Genomic DNA, 17,552 nt, shown 5'->3' with positions numbered 1-17,552 from the left:
TTGAGACATTGTCTGAAGACTATTGATGTATTACTACATTACCAGTCACATCCCCATTTAAAAGCATGAAACTGGCCAATGTATATGCAATGTAGGCCAAATAGTGCCATTAACGCTCTGTAGTTTCGGGGATTTCTCCGCAACTCGCACAACCCTCGAGTCCGACATGAAATAAGATGCTGAAGCGATGCTTGTGGGGAAAAGCACTTCAATTTTGGCGACTGAACTACCTGAGATTTGCCATCAAGTTAATGTGAAAATATAACCATTTATTACCGCTGACATCGCCTTCCTACAACCACCTCTGTAACTGTCGTCACATCACGCTTATCAATGTCATATCCTCCTGCCATAAAACAGCCGACTGTGGCTTCAATTCTTGATATGTCACATTTGGTGCTGTGCACATTAAAAAACAACAACAGTCTATTTGAATCGATTCTGCATGCTTATATACCAAGGTACACAGCTCTTTATCCCGCTGCACTGCTGGAAAATAAAGGTGTATTTTCTCGTCACTATGATTTCGGTACGCTTACAAAGGCTATAGCAGAGAGAACAAAACGATTCTTTCAATACGTTGCCGTCCTATTTTTATTGGCTGGTATAACAGATGAATACTCCCAGGAATGCCGTACGCTTTGGGCCCTAAGCCGCTCTGACAAGTCAAAACAGCCCACGTCATACTAACCGAAACATGTCTTGGACCACGCAGTGGCGTTTCAATATATCGTATTTCCATGCATCATGGAACAAATTCAGACATCGGTCAACAAGGCCCCGCAGCTGAAACGCCCTTTTTAAGCAACGTCAGGCAACAAGTCGAGAGCAACTAGCATAATGGTAAACAAAGACGTGGCAATCGAAGCAGTTATCAGTCCCAAGTTCCCTTCCATTGTCGTAAAAATAAGGACGCTACGTATGATTTGTTCTCTTGAAGTGTGCAAACACCACTGACAAAACTTCAAACTGTTCTGTATCACTCACAGCAACGCTTCTCACCCTCCGCCAATACTTTTTTCGCCCAAAGTCACCATGAGTAATAATGACACCCCCGTCGCCTTTGTTAAGAGGTGGATTCTGCAGCAAACCCGTCTAGTCCTCCCCCCTACGTGGAATGGTGGCTGGGAGCGATGGGCTCAGGGCCAAATCGCAATGTTGATGGAAGGTCAAGACGGGTACCAGGTCTGGACAGAGCAAAACATCTATCTCGATCACCCCAACTACGCTGTTGATCTTGAGTTTCGAAAACCTCCTGGTGTGAGGGGCGTTCGAAAGTTCCTCGAGCTCAAGTGCTACAGCGAGGTGAACAATGACACAGCCTATCAGTTCATCACTCGGGTCTTGCAGGACTTTGACAAGGTCACTAAGCTGAAGCTAACGCGCGGTGTGCCGAACGAGCCCGACGCAAAGGGGTCGACTCTGTGGGTTATTGGCATCTCGCAGAAGCAGTTTCGGGACGCCATCACGCGCGCCGGGCTGGGTGAGGTGAACTGGCTGCGGTTTAGGCGTGAGGAGGCTGTGAGTTCTGGGGGTAGCGGCGACCGGGGCACATTTGATATCTGGTACTATAGCTATGTAAACGACAAATAGGGAGGATTCCCATAGCAGGCAATAATGCACAGAGTTTTGCCTGAGTTGCGCGGTAGGCTAATCGTGGGAAGCCTATGATACCGGGCATTGACTTTAATATGGAAAGACTATCAGTAGTTGAAACGAAATCTATGTGTCTTGCGCCCGGAATCAAGGTAAACTGTTTTCCTTTGGCGGAGCATTGTGTGTTGATCGATGCGACTGATATGTTTCGGTATTGGAAGTGGAATACGTACGCGAGACCACAGTGCCTAGATTGTCGCAAAGAGACGTTAATATGGATTTCTGATTTAAGAAAGAAGGCTTGAATAATGTGGATTAAAGCTCCATCTAAGGAGGTCTCAATAACTCGTTCCCAGGGATCAGGGTTAAGGTTAGGGTTAGGCGCCAAGTCCTTTTGGACGAGCCGATGAAGAACGCGTTTTTCCCATACCAGAGTCAAGGAAATGAACATGAATCATAAGACAAGGGGAGTAAATCCGTAATCTTGCAGATGCTGACAGCTCTCCCACACCATCCGGCCGCCCTGCAACCCGTCATCATGCAGGCTTCCCCGCGATTACCAGATATGTGCTCAAGTCACCGTGGAGGATTTCGCCACAAAGTCCCCCTGTTTTGCTGCAGAGAAAACGCTAACCATGGCCAGCGGTCATTACGGATCCGTGCTCGTCACAACGCTCGAAGAGTTCAAGAAAAACTTGAGTAAACGAGATATAGAAGAGTTTAAGCGGGTTACAAAACAGGAATTTGACGCGAGCATCGGGAACTTGCAGGCAAGACAGCACTCGCAACGGCAATTGCAGAACATGAGTCGACTGAAACGGTTCCTCGAGACAATGGAACAGTTTTGGAATGTAGCGCAGGTATTGTGTGACCACGGCGAGATTATAGCCTTCGTCTGGGTAGGTGGTATCTGAGTAACGATGCCGCGACACAACGACTGACTTCTTTCCAGGGGCCGACCAGGCGATTGTTGCAGGTATGATGCACGGGTCCTTTTCATCAGTGCCAACGAATGACACCTGTGGGCAGATATCGAGCTCAGTTGCCGAGGCGGGCCAAGTCCTCGATACATATGAGCGTATGGGAGACAACCTACCACTTCTTGGCCACTATAGAGATTTCTTCTTGACTGAGCCTCACATGGTACAAATACTACAGCAAATGTATCTAGATATCCTTGACTTTCACAGGATTGCTTTGCAGTACTTTCAGCAGCCGCGTGAGTCCTGATGTCTTACACTTCTCACTTGGCAATTTTGCTAATGCTTTGAGCAAAGAGTGGGAGCGGATCTTTACTACGACGTGGAAGACATGCAAGTGTCGTCTCTCTGACAAAATTTCCAAAATTGCTCGTCATCGAAGTCTGATTGAGAGTCGTGCCACCCCATCCCAGGTTGAAGAGTCGCAGAGAGTTGGGCAACGAGAAGATTGTCAACGGGACCAGGAAATGGATTTCGAGCAGGAGAGCCGATTTAGAGCGGTATGTAGCTGGTTAAACGCCACAAGTATCGAGACCGATCAGTATTATCATTCCAAAATTCGATCAGAGTATCCTGGCAGTGGACGATGGCTTTTGGACAACGCAACTTTTAAAGAATGGTTTGATCCGCAATTTCCTACAATTCCTCCACTGCTCTGGCTCAACGGTATACCTGGTGCCGGTAACTAGTTCTTGACCCGATTAAACGAAGTTTCTGTCTGGAAGATGATGCTGATTGTAAAATAGGGAAGACTATCCTGGCGTCACTTGTCGTGGAGGAGGCACAAAAGCTCCCGACCAAGCCAACGGTGCTCTTCTTCTACTGCAAGGATAGTAACTCCGAAAAGGACAATTTCCTCGCCCTTGGCCGGAGCTTACTTGCTCAACTTCTCAAAAGTGACAAGGGTTTACAGCCCTATTTCTACCAAGAGTGCTGCGGTAGTACAGGAGCTGTACTTACTTCCCCAGGAGTAGTTGAGGATCTTCTCATGCTTGCATTTAAAAATTGCCCCTCCGCATATATAATTATCGATGGCCTGGATGAATGTGCAAGAGAACAACGGAAACATATTACACAGTGGTTCAGAAAACTAGTCGAAGATCTCCCCAGTGATAATCCCGACAGAATACGCTGTCTCTTCGTGAGTCAAGATGATCGCCATGCTCGAAAAGACTTTACTGGACTTGCCAGCATCAAGATGAGCCCCGAGGACAACAAGGGCGACATCGATGGTTACAGTCAAATCCAGGCGGTTGAGGTCCAGCGCAAGTTTCAGCTTTCTGACGAAAAAGCAAGCGAGGTCTCTGAAATAGTGACCAATTCTGCCAGAGGCATGTTTTTGCTCGCAAAACTGATATGGCTAAACCTGCTAGGACAGACATCAGTCAGTGGTTTGGAAGAAGAACTAGAGGAACGCATTTTCCCAAGGGAGGTCAATGATGCGTAAGTTTTCAGAGGGCAAAAGATGGCCTTGATTCAATTTTTTGACTAAACTCATCATAGCTACCGACGAATTATGCACAGAATAAAGACGCAGGCGTCTCGTGCCGAGTTGCGGGACGCGTTGATGCTCCTTGGGTGGCTCGTGTGTGCAAAGAGACCGCTCAGATGGCACGAGGTCCAAGGGCTAAAGTCTATCAACCTGGATAAGCTCTCAGTTGAGTATGAACGGCAACGATTTGTGGTGGCTCCTAAAGATCTATGCGAGTCTTTGGTGGAGGTCCGAGTAGATGGAACTCTCGAGTTCGTTCATCAAACTGTGAAGTTGTGAGTTTTCCAAGTGCATCTGAAGAAGCCGCCTCTGATAACGAGTCCAACAGCTTTTTAATTGAGGATAAGCACGTTGATCAACCTGTTGAAGAGCTCAAGATGGCGTGCCTCTGTATCGACTACTTGAACCTCCCAGCCTTTATACAGCCCCCGACTCAAGATGCAGTGCTCAACGGGGATTACGTATTTATGGACTATGCAGTCCTGTACTGGATTCGACATCTGGAAGCAGGCGTTGTACATGCCGATGCTCATCAACAACTGATGAACCAGCTTGCCGAATCATTGGAAGTTTTCATCCACCACCATTGGTCTTCTCCGACTGCAAAATTTGCAGTGTCAAATGGAAATCGTGACAGACTTCAGTTCTTCAAAGACTTGCCTTTCTACGATAAGCTTGAGAAAACAATCATCTCGACAAGAAAGCAGCTAAGCTTCTTCGGACAGATGAAACAGGGCGAGATTGCTCTGAATCTTGCAAACATTGTTGTCAACGTACGCGCCGTTATGGAAAGCATACTGTCCTCCACGATAGGAGTAGAGTCCCCCGTGAGAGAAGGGCTCCAAGAGAAATATGGTAGTAATCTCTTCAAATGCTACAGGTTTAGCTGCCAGTTTTTCACGGCAGGGTTCTCCATGGCTCACGAACGCGACAAGCATATCGGACGGCACGATCGGCGGTTCCGATGTACAGATGAAGCGTGTCCAGGGTTTCTCCTTGGATTCATATCGGAGAAGGAACGGGATAAGCACATAAAAACCACGCACGCAGCGGCAGATATACAAGACGGGAAATTCCCAACGGATGAAGATGTGCGGAATAGCGTGGCAGAGGCACATGAGGTAGAGAGGGAGTCTTCAGAGTCTTCAGAGTCCTCAGAGTCTTCTGAGTTTTCAGAGTCTTCAGAGCCACAAGGAGCCCTTGTACCACGACAATCGCCGAAACCGAAGCGGCCACGACAAACATCATTCAAGTGCCCGCATTGCCCGGCCACCTACAACAGACGGTACAATTTGAAGTCACACCTCTATACGCACACGAACGAGCGGCCGTATGTATGTAGCGTATGTGGGACTAGCTTTTCGAGGCGCAGTGATCACAAGCGTCATAAGAGCACACACACAGGACGGAGGCTTTATTTTTGCCGTGGTAATCTCAAGAACGGGGACGGATGGGGCTGTGGGAGATCGTTTGCCCGCACAGAAACGTTAAGACGACACCATGAGTCTAAAGTCGGCCAGCGATGCCTGCTCCCTTGGTTACAGGAGCAAGAACTCGAAGGACAGGGCCAGATATCAAACACGTAGAAGATGATGAATGATTGAAATATACCATAGAAGATGTCTGAGAAGGAAAGTAGAGTACGAATAGGCATCTCGGCATTTCAATTTGAATTATACATGTGGTATTAGGCGTCCAGAGGGCTTGCGTACGAAATTTCTCCCCCTGAGGCCTAGATAGATCAGGAGGAGTACCGGGCTGTGAGGAAGTGCCCTTGAACAGACCATCATGTATGGTAATTTCGACCTGCTTGAAAAAACTGATACGCTGGCAGACTAAATGGTGGAGGGGAGGGAGAAACGCGACGCGGTTCGCAACGAAGTTATGAAGAGGCGAGCATGGGATGAGAGGGGATATGGCCAAAGTTACCAGCCTGGCCAGAGAATGTGAGCAAGTTTATGTCACTTGTTTTATCATTAAACTCTTTAAACTACCGCCCAGTCTGGTTTACGTGTATACTCACGTCGCGATGCCGCGTCATTCCCGGCTACCGCAGCCAAACTCGAACAAGAGGAGGACCCTGTAGAAAGTAAATTACGGCTCAGCATACACTATTGTCTTTGTCAATTTTTAAAATTGAAAATTGCCAGAGGGCAGGCTACCGTCTGCTTGATTGGCTACTTTTCACATGGAACAGGGAACTCAGCCCAGGAATTACGGCTCAGCGTTTTTTATGAGAGCCTCTTGAAAATCGAAAGCTGCCAGAGGGTAGGCTCCCTTCAGTCCCATTGGATAGTTTTGAGGGAGCAAGCCCCTGGCGTTTGGCCAGCCTTGCTCTGCGGAGGCTTGGAATCCATGTCTTTGCAGCCTCACCTCCCTCCCTCCGAAGCAGTTTCGACGCCTCATTAGGCTGCAAGGCATATTGCAAATTAGTTACTCCGTACTAGTCAGCACAAAAAGTCTGGACCATTCGTGGAACAGACAGCTCAGCCAATGCTGTTGGCTGCCTAAGACACCAAGGGCGCCATGATCACGGAGCATGACGTAGGCTCACGTAGCATTGTTCCTTCTACTCCGTATTGATCACTTTTATGCAGACATGGAGTTACCCTACCTGATAGTCATCCATATCAGGCAGATGTCTTAAATTGATGTACTCGGTATTGGCATTGGTAGGCACTTCGTTATTGCATCATCCTCAGCCTTGCAGTTGAGTTATCAACAGCCATTCCGGCCGGGAATCGAGGCAAATTGATGGCGCAAAATCTGATGTCTGAAGGTCTGAGATGCGAGCCCTAAAAACCCGGGAAGTTGACATGGACCAGCTGACCAGACTCGACTTCAGTTTGCGGAGCTGGAAGGCCGGGGACGTACGGAGTAGCCGGCAGCGTAGGAGAAACAAAATGGCATGGGTTTCAGCAAATCATGAATGGACAGGGCAGCCCTCAAGTCTAACCATGCTCAGGATCTACCAAAAACGATGTACTTTTGTCTCAGCCACCATGTCGTGTCACATTATCCTCCGGGCGGGAGGCCACCCACGAATGACACTCGTACTCCGTATTCTTCCCAACAAGATCTTTCTCAGCTGTTTCATCATCAGAAGTAACGCCACGGAGACCAAGTTCATCGAGTAAAGCCGGATCCATGCGGCTCTTGAAAACAGCAAACTATGCGCTCTTTGAGGCACACGACATCCCAGTGCCTTTCCCACACTACGCCATTCTCTCCCACACATGGACGTCACCCAAGGAAGAAATCACCTACCAGGACATCAGGAAGAGAAAATCAGATATAGAGAATAACATCTACAAGCAAAAAGGCTGGTCAAAGCTGACAAAGTTCTGTGACCGCGCCGCAAAGGATGGGTGGGATTGGGCATGGATGGACAATTGCTGCATCGACAAGACCAACCCTGCTGACATACAAGAGGCTATTAATGCCATGTTCCGATACTACCAGGATGCTGGCCTCTGCTACGCATACCTCGAAGACGTGGATGCTCTCGCGGCACTTGAAGATGCAGGTCTACACGAGGATGAGGATCCAGACGAGATCGCAAATCTTAACGATATTGCTTGTCCCGATAGCCTTGCCTATGAAGCTCTTCATTCCGATTTCATCAAGGCCAGGTGGTTTTCCCGAGGATGGACATTGCAAGAACTGCTTGCTCCTCACTACTTGGTCTTTGTTGATCGAGAGTGGCGCCGTATCGGCAGCCGGGAGACCTGGGCCTCGGAGATCAGGGAGGCCAGCAGCATCGAAGCCCGACATTTAACGTCTTTCAAGCCGACGGATTTTCAATCATGTTCTATAGCAATGAGACTATCCTGGGCGTCTCGGCGGGTAACAACCGTCCAGGAGGACGAGACGTACTCACTATTGGGCCTGTTCGGGGTCAGCCTCCCATTGATCTATGGCGAAGGGAGATGGCGAGCGTTTAACAGGCTCCAGCGCGAGTTGATCACAGTTTATAACGACGACTCTATATTTGCCTGGACGGTAGAGCAGCCAACAGTATCAGGACAGAGTTGTCACCCATATGAAGGCACGGTGCTTCCATACCAGGTCTTCTTGATTCAAGCTGACTTTTTGCCATACAGGCAACAACTCTGGATGGGGCATCCTTGCAAGCTCCAGTGAGCAGTTTCGGGGTGCTTCCGAGATCGAATCCTTGGGCCATTTCTCTAGCAGCTTCTCCATGACCAATCGAGGTTTAGAAATGAGAGCCAAGCTCATTAGGCACAAAGGAGACCCTAGCTTGTGCCTTCTCCGCCTGAATTGTGGTGTACAGCCCGGCGGGTATGTTGGAATATACCTTAGGCATGTTTACGACGCCTATGATAGAGTACATGTCCAAGAGCTTTGCGACATGGACAACCTCGACCCCAATGATTGGGAAGGAGAACGTGGGAACTCGCCGATTCTCATTCGAGTGAGTAGTTCTGCGGACACACTTACTCGCTCATCGATATTTGCTTTGGAGTATCCTGCACATATTCGCATTGGCACCAAGTACTTCGTGGACTTTAGCCCTTCAATGATTGACAGCAGGATGCAAGTCTTTGATCAAGATTCTCAGTCGACCCTACTTCCCGACCTGACAGAGGATGAGCTCTTCACGGAGCCAAATAGAACAATATTCATTAATATTGAGCTTCTGACCGAGGGATTCAAATGGGAGCTTGACGTGATAATCAACCTAACCGAGAACGGTTTCCCTTCTGTCGGTGTTTTGGGACGGGCAAGCGAACCGTGGGAGCGGCTCGGGGATCCCTTGGGGCTGGCTTCTCAACGATATGATGCGTTGGCCAATTATCTCCATTTCAGAGTACCGTCGGAGCCAACATACCCAACACTTGCTGTGAATGAGATCAACAATTGTGCCGTTGGTGTCTCCCTCCTTCCTAGGCCGTTGCATGGACGGCTGCTCAACCAGCCACCGGAGATGGCAAAATTCCTTTCGTTGAGGGAGTACGTGCTGAGAATTAAAATCCGCAGACATATACCGCTGAGTTGTGCATGACAGAGCATGGAAACCTTGATATTTGCTACGCATTGTCTCTCGCCATGTGCGGGCACCCACTGAATGACTGCCTCGAGTTTTTGTCTTCTTCCAAGAGAGAAATCCCGGCGAGCCTTGCCAACAAAGCTCCGTCGCAAGATCAGTGCGGGCTGGCCCATACTGCGGCGGCGGCTACAGAGGCTCTTGGAATCAAAGCTTATCGTTGTCACTATTCCCTGATCTATTGATAAGCCCATCCCGAGCCACAGACTGGCTCTGGTGAAGAGCAACTAGAGTCTGCCCACCAGCCCATTCCAGTGAGCTGGCCTCATCCTCGTCTTTGAAGTGGAAACCAATCTGGAAATATGCCGTGTCCCATGTCGTGAACCGGGCTCGTCTAGCCTGCTCGTCGTAGTCTGGTGCCCACTCAAACATGTCACCCTGAAGATGACGAAGTTGATACATCTGTTCCTCTCTGCTCAAGAATAACAACCCCAAAAGATGCGCGTCTTTTAGGCTCTGCCTGATTTCGATGAAGAAATTACCAAGCACGTTTCGATAACGGCCACAGTAGACGCCGAGCGGCCGCGGGTCTATCCCAGGGGATCAAGGATAGTCTCGCGGATGTACTGGTAGGCGGGTTTGCCCGAAAGCTTCTCGATGACTGCACCGGCGACACTATATCCCCAATTATTATATACCTAAGACTTGCGAAACGGAGCAACCGTATTTAAGCGAGACACGGCTGGAAGAGTATCGGATGGAGCAAGCATGAATTCCAGGTCACCCTGAAGGGCAATAGACATGTCTCCAGATAGACCCGTGCGATGCGAAAGAAAGTCAACCAGAGCCACCTTTCCATCCAGATCCGACTGCTCAGGCTGGTACTCGGGCAGTATATCCTGGATTGGCGAGGTCCAGGTGACTCCCGTATGCTTACCGATGAGCTGCGCCAGGCTTGCGGCGACAAAACCCTTTGTGAGCGACCTATTCCGTACATGGTGTCTGATGTTGGCGGCAGCTTCGCAGCGACATCTCTGTGGCCGATGTGCGTCGTGTAGATGTTTTGGTCCTCATGAAAGACGCCAATCGAGGGCCCAGGAAGGCCAGAGATGTCACAGATTTATCTGATGAGTGGTAGAGCGTCACTGAGACGGTTGATGACGTCTCCTGGCTTCATAGCTGTCTTTGGTGTCATTGGCTGGCATCAGTCGCGATTGTTGTTGTTGACTAGGTCTGATGACAACGTAAGCCCTTGTCATAAGTGTAAGTAATGGAGGGTCAAAATTCGAGGCTTTTGGGGCTGTTGAATTCGGCGCTTTCGAAGCTTCTGTTGGATTCGAGGCTTTTGAAGTTGTTGAATTGTAGCTGGTAGGTGGCCTTGGAAGGTGCCTACAACACTAAAACGGCAGGTTCGCGATGATCCACAAAGTACGTACCTGCCAGGTTTCGTTAAAAGGTGGGTCCAATACATCACTTCGCACTCAAAGGGATGCGTACGCCGGTTCTGAGACCAAGCGTGCCGCCACAGATCGTTCTCTCCACTTTAATAGTTGTGGCGCAGCTGCCAGCCGAGCACGGGAGACGGTGTTTTCCCGCTTTCGCCTCGCCCCTATTTTCTCAAACGTATCTTCAATTCTTACCATCAGACCCAACCATGTCGGCTGGACCGATCCTATCTCAACTATGGTGTTCATTTTGGGCACAATTGGTGAAATTGCCACAATATTTGTCACAGCTGTTTTGCGGGCTTCTTCACAGGGGTCAGTCGGGGCATGGATCACGGGGCCCTCTATCCTCCACATCGGCAGAGCGCGCCAAAGAGCTTCTCTTTTCCCCAGATGAGCTCATTCCCGGTGGCCAACTTCACAAGAGTACGCCATATCCACTCACTCCGCAGCAAGTGGAAAATTCTATTGAAGCGTTTATTGCCTCAATAAACAAATCTGCCATTTGTGCTCTAGCATCAAGACATAATGGCGGGAAAAGCTGTAGGATTGTCGACCAGCGGAATGGTAGCTTTAACATTTGTTTCTTTGTTCTCTTTGATGCCGAAGATGTCAAATGGGTTGTTAGAATACCGATTGAACCAGTTATTAGCAATACCTGGGCCAAGGTCGTCAGTGAGGTCACCACTATAAAGTACGTTTCATTATTATTTTTTGCCTGAAGAGTGGGCTACTAATTTGGCTATTCAGGTACATCAAGTCGAAGACGACGATTCCATGCCCCGATGTCTATGGGTACGGACATGAAGACACATTAATTGAAGGTGTTTCAACACCGTTTATGTTAATGGAATGTCTACACGGCCAACAACTTAGCACAAGGGCAGTCTTGCACGCAACCGAAACTCAACGAAGGAATCTGTACATTGATCTTATCGATACTCTAGCACAACTAAGACAGCTCGAGTTCCCGGCGGCTGGCTCGCTGATTCCAAAGTCAGAAAGCCCGGACGACGAATCAGACCCTATAATCGGTCCACTTCTCTCTATGACTGTTAATGAGTTCGAACGACAGCGTGAAATGCCACAGGCTACAGAAGTTTATACATCTATGAAAGATTTTGTAGATCTTCACAGCCACATTCTATCCGAGACATTTCAACTACCGGTTCAAGAACTAGAATACAGACAGGCTAAGATGGAAATATTTGCGCTGAACAGCATAGCAAAGGAAATCCGTACTTACAGCGAGTTACAAGAGCCTAGTCACTCATTTGTATTAGCACATCCAGATTTAAGATGTGGTAACATTCTTGTTGATGATGATTTTCATATCCTTGGCATCATTGACTGGGAGTTTACGCATACAGTCCCCCGACAACTCCTGTTACCGCCACCATGGATCACAGGCCATGACCCTGACACTCTCCTTGTTATAACAGGCGTTCCACGTCACCAAATCTTACAAGAGTTCAGCCGTGTTCTCCAAGAAATGCATGAGGCATCAAATGGATGGACGTTGCTGTGGCAGGACTGGGGATTTCAGCAAGGCATTCATCTACAGGTGGAAGGACCACTATTAAGGCTATCCCCCGTATCTCAAATATTGCGTCACCCCTCTAGCCTTATGGATGTGTATTACTCGTCTATTTTCCAACGCATTTTCGGATCTGCAACCTGCAAAGACGTGGTCATCAACGACTTTTTTGAAGACAAGGAAAATCGAGAACTTGCAATGCGTGTTGAACTTCAAATGCAGCGTTCGGAGCGCTATACCGATCACTTGAAATCCCGCGGTTTATTCATTGCAGACGAGCGATCTCAACAGCTTCAAGACGTCCTGGCAAATTTGCAAATTTTAATGCAAGCTAGACAGGAAGGTCTTGAGAAGAAAGGGAAGAATTCGATATCTTCTAGATAGGATTTATCAGAGCAGTTTTACACTCGCGGTTGAAGTTGCCTCTCCTGCTCCTGCAATTCTGCAATTTTGTTCCACAATCTGCCAATAACTGCCTCCTTCTCAGCCAACTGTGTCTGTAACTCCTCTATCCTTCCATGTATGTCTGTAGGAGCTGCAAGCTGTCTGTGTCTTCTAGAACTGGAGGCACTCGCCGAAATGAGTTGTATATTTGCCGAGGAGACATATTGAATTATATTCAACAGATTTTGTCGATCTTCTTGCTCAGCCGAATATTCCCTCATGAGCTCACTAATCCGCTTCTGGACTTTCTTGAGCTCCTTCTTGTCCGGGTTGGAGCTAGTCATCGTTGCCACTGTCGTTGCGAATGGAAGGGAATGAATGACTCGAGTTTGACGCGAAGGTGCATTCTACGGTGCTATAGTTTCCTTTAATATATTTTTTCGAGCAGCCCAATGTCACACAACTCAGACTCAGACTCAGACTCACTTGGATCACGCTTTCGTTGAGGAGATGAATTCTCTCTCGTTCGGTTGATTGTGAAGTGTCCAGGCAAACTCAAGCCCGAAACACCGGTGCCTATTTATCACTCACTGGAGGGGAGATACAAATTGGCCGTCAGGCGTTAATTTTAAGCGCTTGGCCCTGCGAGTTGATGCGGACCCATGCAGTTTATTGGATGCAATCAGCGCTCTCCTTTGATTCATGCAGGCAAGGTCACGGCGAATCGCCTTCTGAAGGCGGACGAGCTAATTGGGTCAAGTTGTAGATGTCGACTCCCTGCGGGGACGTTTTGTGCCGACTGCAAATAGAAAGTCAGCTTCAGCACCTTGCTTCAAATTATGCCACACTTTTAGAGTGGGGTTTGTAAAGTAGTCGCCTTGTTTCTCTGTCTCAAATGGGAATGCCCGTTTTAGTGACAGATTCATCTTTTTCTGCTCTCAACACCAAAACGGCAGGTTCGCGATGATCCACAAAGTACGTACCGGCCTTCAAATTCAAGCCAATAGCAGCATTTTAAGGCAATCTGGACCAATTGTAGATCGAGTTTAGACTCGTTGAAGAAGCAAAGCGGGAAGCTACGCTCCCAAGCTTACCTGCCTTCCTGCGATGACGCAAAAACTCAAGCAACATTGAAAGCACCGTTGACCGCTTTGCTTAATAATCAGGGTATGAGCAGCTTGCGGATGCGGCCGTGTCGCCCTACGGCACAGACCAACTTGACTTGACGCTTTGAAGAGGCGGGGGGGCCTTCAGGGTTTCAACAGGGTATAAAACGGTCAAGGACTGCAGAGTACGGAGTACGAAGTACAGAACGGACTACGAACGTATCATTGGTCGGGGTAACCGGAATGATACTGCAGCTGCGTATGTATTGTCTTGGACTCGTGGGACTTGAGTCTGCAAGGCTCTGCTTCTGCTACATCACGTCAGGCGTGATAGGTTCTCTCAGTCTCGAATGTAGTACGCTGGCCAATGATGGCAAAGACGTTTCCTCCACTACAGGTTTTTCGTTTTGTATAATCCCCATGCGTATGCGCACGCTGAGCCATAATTTGGGGGCCACGAAACCGCCTATGACGACATGGAGCATCTCGAAGAATGTCTCTCTCCACCAGCTAGCTCTCTGAATCTCACCGGACTTGTTTGTGTTGTAGTCGTAGAGCCCTCATGTCCCGTTTGCTCAACCATGGTCCGTCACACATCATATAACAACGCTCTTTACTCTGTACAGAAGAATCCCACACGATTCTGTCTGACATTGAATCATGATAACCCAAGCCATGATTCCACCCTGTGTACCACTATTCAGTTCACCTGATCGCCGTAATGAGTTTCGACCATGTTCTAAGAAGCGTCAGTACTACTATGGCAATGTAATATCGCAACTCTCCTACCAGCAGTGGCCGAAGTCGCTCAGATATCATGTCCTTGTCTTTGCCAAATCCCCCATCCACTAGCTGAAGCTTCTTTCTCTGACGACCCAAAATGTTACTCTGCAACACGTTAGCTTATTGCCGAAACATTCCTGGACCGCTGCAAAGGGCTACCTCTTCAATCGTGTCAATCACCACGTATCGCACGATGGTGACGCGCGCGGTCTGGCCGAGCCGAAGCGCTCTGCCAATTGCCTGAGATTCAATATATGGGTTCCACTGTGGCTCTAACAAATAAATGCGTGATGCTACCGCCAAGTTTAACCTGCAGATCTGTTAGCAGTGTGTCCAACGACGTATAATAGAAGGGTCTGGTCGAATATGAACCCAACTGCCCCAGTCCCGAGAGTCATTAGCAGAATATTTGCTCCGCTAGGGGATCGAAAGTCATTCAGTACTTCGATGCGTTTATTCAAGGAGAGGGAACCGTATATCATGTTGTATTTTATCCCGTGAGTATGGAGAAGTTGGCTGACGAGGCTGAGCGTCTTCTTCCAGCATGAAAAGACGATGCTAAAAATCACAACAGTTCAGTCACACTACCAACCCAATAATTTCATGTCATGGAGAGCGAAATACCTCTTTTCCGTAGAAAATATGCGGATGTCAGACAAGAGTTCCCGCAACTTGGACGGATAGCTTTCAGGCCGATCGAAACTATTGTTCTCGGATCCGGCATGGGACTGCATCTGTCTTCCGGTTGATGATGGAGTGTTAAGAAGAGTCATTTTGTTTCCTCCTTCAGAGGCGCAAGCTGGACAGCGCTCTTTGCTAGCACGATGACCAGGCTCGCAGTTACCGCAGACCAAATGGCAGCAGGAGGATATGAATCTGCCGCCGTCCGTTTCCGCAGTCTCACTGATGTAGAAGATGATTCCATTACAATACGAACACACATTCTCTTCTTGCTGTTGCAGATAGGTTAGTGCTTCATCGGGATCCGCCGGAAGCCCAGTCGATCCCGATTGCAGAATAGGGTTCGTGCTGCCGTTGTTGCAGTATAACCGTAGTTTCATGAGGGTATCAAGCAGGAACTTGTTTGAAGCGCCCTTTAAGCGACCACTGACCATCATATCGAGGTCAGTTCTGCACTGTAAAAGTATCTTATTGTACTCCGAATACTCTGCGGCTGTGAATTTGACTCTTCTAATTTCCGAAACCGGGTCTGGCAGGTTTAGCAGCTCCCTTGTTCTTCGAATACATATACTGCGGAGTAGTACTCGGAGGTTTTCATAGCGGGTTCCTGAACCGGATACGATTGGATTGATGATGAATTTCTGAAACGAAGCAGGGTTTTTTAGGATAGGAACCTGGACGAATGAGACCAGTGCTCCGAGATCATCGAGTTTGTTCTGTATGGGAGTGCCGGTGAGACACCAATGATGATGTGACGAAAGACTAGCAACAGCTTGGAATTGCTTCGTGGAGCGATTCCGAATGTTATGGGCTATACGGGGAGTAAGATACTACAATCACTTGATGACGGAAGTGTGCTTGCACATACCCTCGTCTAGAACAATTCGAAACCAGTTGATATCGGCTAGGGCATTCTTACCGCTACAGAAGTCAGTCGCCAGTGTAGCATACGTGGTGAACACAATCGCCCGCTTGTGAAGAAAATCTGTTTCTGTGTGCCTTCCTGGGCCGAGGTACCTGTAAAAGGTAAGCCCGCCGGAATAAGTGTGTCTGCATTTTGCGCGTGAGCTAGGGAGCTGGAAACCGTTCAGCAACTGGCGGGTCATACCTGCGAATTTCGTGAATCCAATTATCAATCAAGACTAAAAGCTCGATCAGCGGAATTTACTAAACGTCAAGTGGTAGCATAGACACCGAGGAAATCCTTACGCGAAGATGGTGCTACAATGAGCGTTGCCTTGGAAGGCGCTTTCTTTGCCGATTTATTTGAGAATAATTGGATTTGAGAGGAAAAGAAGTCCTCTGCGCGGTCGAGAGAGCCAGCCACGGTTGATAGCATGACAAGAGACTTTCCCAGTCCCATTTCATCAGCAACAATGCCCCCCTTAGTTTCCTCTTGTTGCGGACGCTTTGCTCCACTGAAGATGTGCTGATAACTGTACAACTAGACGTTAACAATGCTCATGAAGGTGTATTCGAAATGTGGACTCTAACAAAGGCTTGTCCCCGTCCAAGTCGTTATATTTCCACAAGCTCAGCTCAGAGGGGAGCGAACTAGTCTCTCGCTGGAGAATAAAGTCGATGGCTTCCCTTTGGTGGCTATTTTTGATGGAAATGAAGTTAGCATGAGCTTTTCCAGATGCTTGACGTTTACATCTTACGGTAAAAGGGTACTCCTTATACGACAATCGGCGGGAAGCTGTCGTAGAAGAACGTGGTGTGATAGCGAATCAAGAATATGGTTTATCATGGTTGTAGAATCGTTGACGACAGATTCACTCTCAGTGCGTAGGTTTGCGAGATCGGCTGCTGGGGTCGCCGACGGAAGGACAGCTTCCACTCGATCTTGTTCTACATACCCTTCTATTTGAAGTATGTGTGGATTGTGGTACTCGACACTGTTCAACAAGTACCGAGGTAATTGTAGGAAAACGCCAGATTTAGACAAAACCCTGCCAATGTCTTCAGAGTTCGCTCTGATGCCGTAGATGTTGATCTCTATTGGAAGAATCGTTGAGGTTTGGTCGCCATCCCAGTTTTCTCGTATGAATGCCCGGATGCTGACCTGTCGCCCAGTGACGGCCTGGTGGAGGATTCTACATAGTCCTTTGCTTAAACGCGCAAGCTTTTGTCCATTATGCTCTAATGTAAAGTAGTTGCCTGTTTGTACAACTAGGATGGGATAGCCTGGGTTTTTAAACGCCTGATCGCATGAAGATAAGAACTCTTTACTGCAAAGCTGAGCCTCTATATCGATGATCTAGAAAGTGTTAGCTTGGTTGGTGGTATCAGATGGATTGTTTTACACTGCCAAAACAGGTGTCTAGGCCTGCTTCAAGATTCAGTGTTTCGCCAGACAGCGTCGGCTGTCGAGACGATTTGTTGAGAGGTTCTTGTTTCTCTGTCTCAAATGGGAATGCCCGTTTTAGTGAAAGATCCATCTTTTCTGCATTCACAAAACAAAGGGGACGTCTCGTCGTAATAGCAGATTGTGAAGCTTATTTTGATACCTCACCACCAGGCTTGTCAGCAATCAATAT

The 17,552-nt window shown here is 48.2% G+C and overlaps 5 protein-coding genes across 5 annotated transcripts; 4 read left to right on the top strand and 1 right to left on the bottom strand.

Annotated features, from left to right (window-relative positions):
- Positions 1-1,035: 1,035 nt before the first annotated feature.
- MAA_06220 (uncharacterized protein) lies at positions 1,036-1,593 on the top strand (the record flags this gene model as incomplete). The annotated part of the gene is made up of 1 exon (XM_007824218.1): positions 1,036-1,593. One exon carries the CDS (start codon positions 1,036-1,038, stop codon positions 1,591-1,593), a length of 558 nt encoding a protein of 185 aa, XP_007822409.1.
- A 638-nt stretch (positions 1,594-2,231) lies between these two features.
- MAA_06221 (zinc finger domain-containing protein-type/integrase, DNA-binding protein) lies at positions 2,232-5,654 on the top strand (the record flags this gene model as incomplete). The annotated part of the gene is made up of 8 exons (XM_007824219.2): positions 2,232-2,495; positions 2,549-2,572; positions 2,626-2,815; positions 2,874-3,257; positions 3,323-4,019; positions 4,080-4,343; positions 4,397-5,402; positions 5,613-5,654. 8 exons carry the CDS (start codon positions 2,232-2,234, stop codon positions 5,652-5,654), a joined length of 2,871 nt encoding a protein of 956 aa, XP_007822410.2.
- Positions 5,655-7,070: 1,416 nt separating this feature from the next.
- MAA_06222 (HET domain protein) lies at positions 7,071-9,113 on the top strand (the record flags this gene model as incomplete). Its single annotated transcript, XM_007824220.2, has 4 exons — positions 7,071-7,173; positions 7,235-8,098; positions 8,172-9,042; positions 9,098-9,113. 4 exons carry the CDS (start codon positions 7,071-7,073, stop codon positions 9,111-9,113), a joined length of 1,854 nt encoding a protein of 617 aa, XP_007822411.2.
- Positions 9,114-10,730: 1,617 nt separating this feature from the next.
- Positions 10,731-12,442, top strand: MAA_06223 (phosphotransferase; the record flags this gene model as incomplete). Its single annotated transcript, XM_007824221.1, has 2 exons — positions 10,731-11,215; positions 11,272-12,442. The coding sequence occupies 2 exons, from the start codon at positions 10,731-10,733 to the stop codon at positions 12,440-12,442; spliced, it is 1,656 nt and encodes a 551-aa protein (XP_007822412.1).
- A 1,806-nt stretch (positions 12,443-14,248) lies between these two features.
- On the bottom strand, positions 14,249-17,453 carry MAA_06224 (DNA repair and recombination protein RAD5C; the record flags this gene model as incomplete). The annotated part of the gene is made up of 11 exons (XM_007824222.2): positions 14,249-14,287; positions 14,338-14,436; positions 14,491-14,641; positions 14,704-14,889; positions 14,956-15,823; positions 15,881-16,062; positions 16,121-16,154; positions 16,222-16,448; positions 16,507-16,611; positions 16,674-17,272; positions 17,319-17,453. 11 exons carry the CDS (start codon positions 17,451-17,453, stop codon positions 14,249-14,251), a joined length of 2,625 nt encoding a protein of 874 aa, XP_007822413.2.
- Between the last annotated feature and the right edge of the window lie 99 nt (positions 17,454-17,552).

Source organism: Metarhizium robertsii (genome assembly GCF_000187425.2).
Source record: "Metarhizium robertsii ARSEF 23 chromosome Unknown MAA_Scf_6, whole genome shotgun sequence".
In the NCBI taxonomy this organism is placed as follows: domain Eukaryota; kingdom Fungi; phylum Ascomycota; class Sordariomycetes; order Hypocreales; family Clavicipitaceae; genus Metarhizium; species Metarhizium robertsii.
The sequence above is the reverse complement of the archived record's forward strand: the minus strand, read 5'-3'. Positions and strand labels throughout refer to the sequence as shown.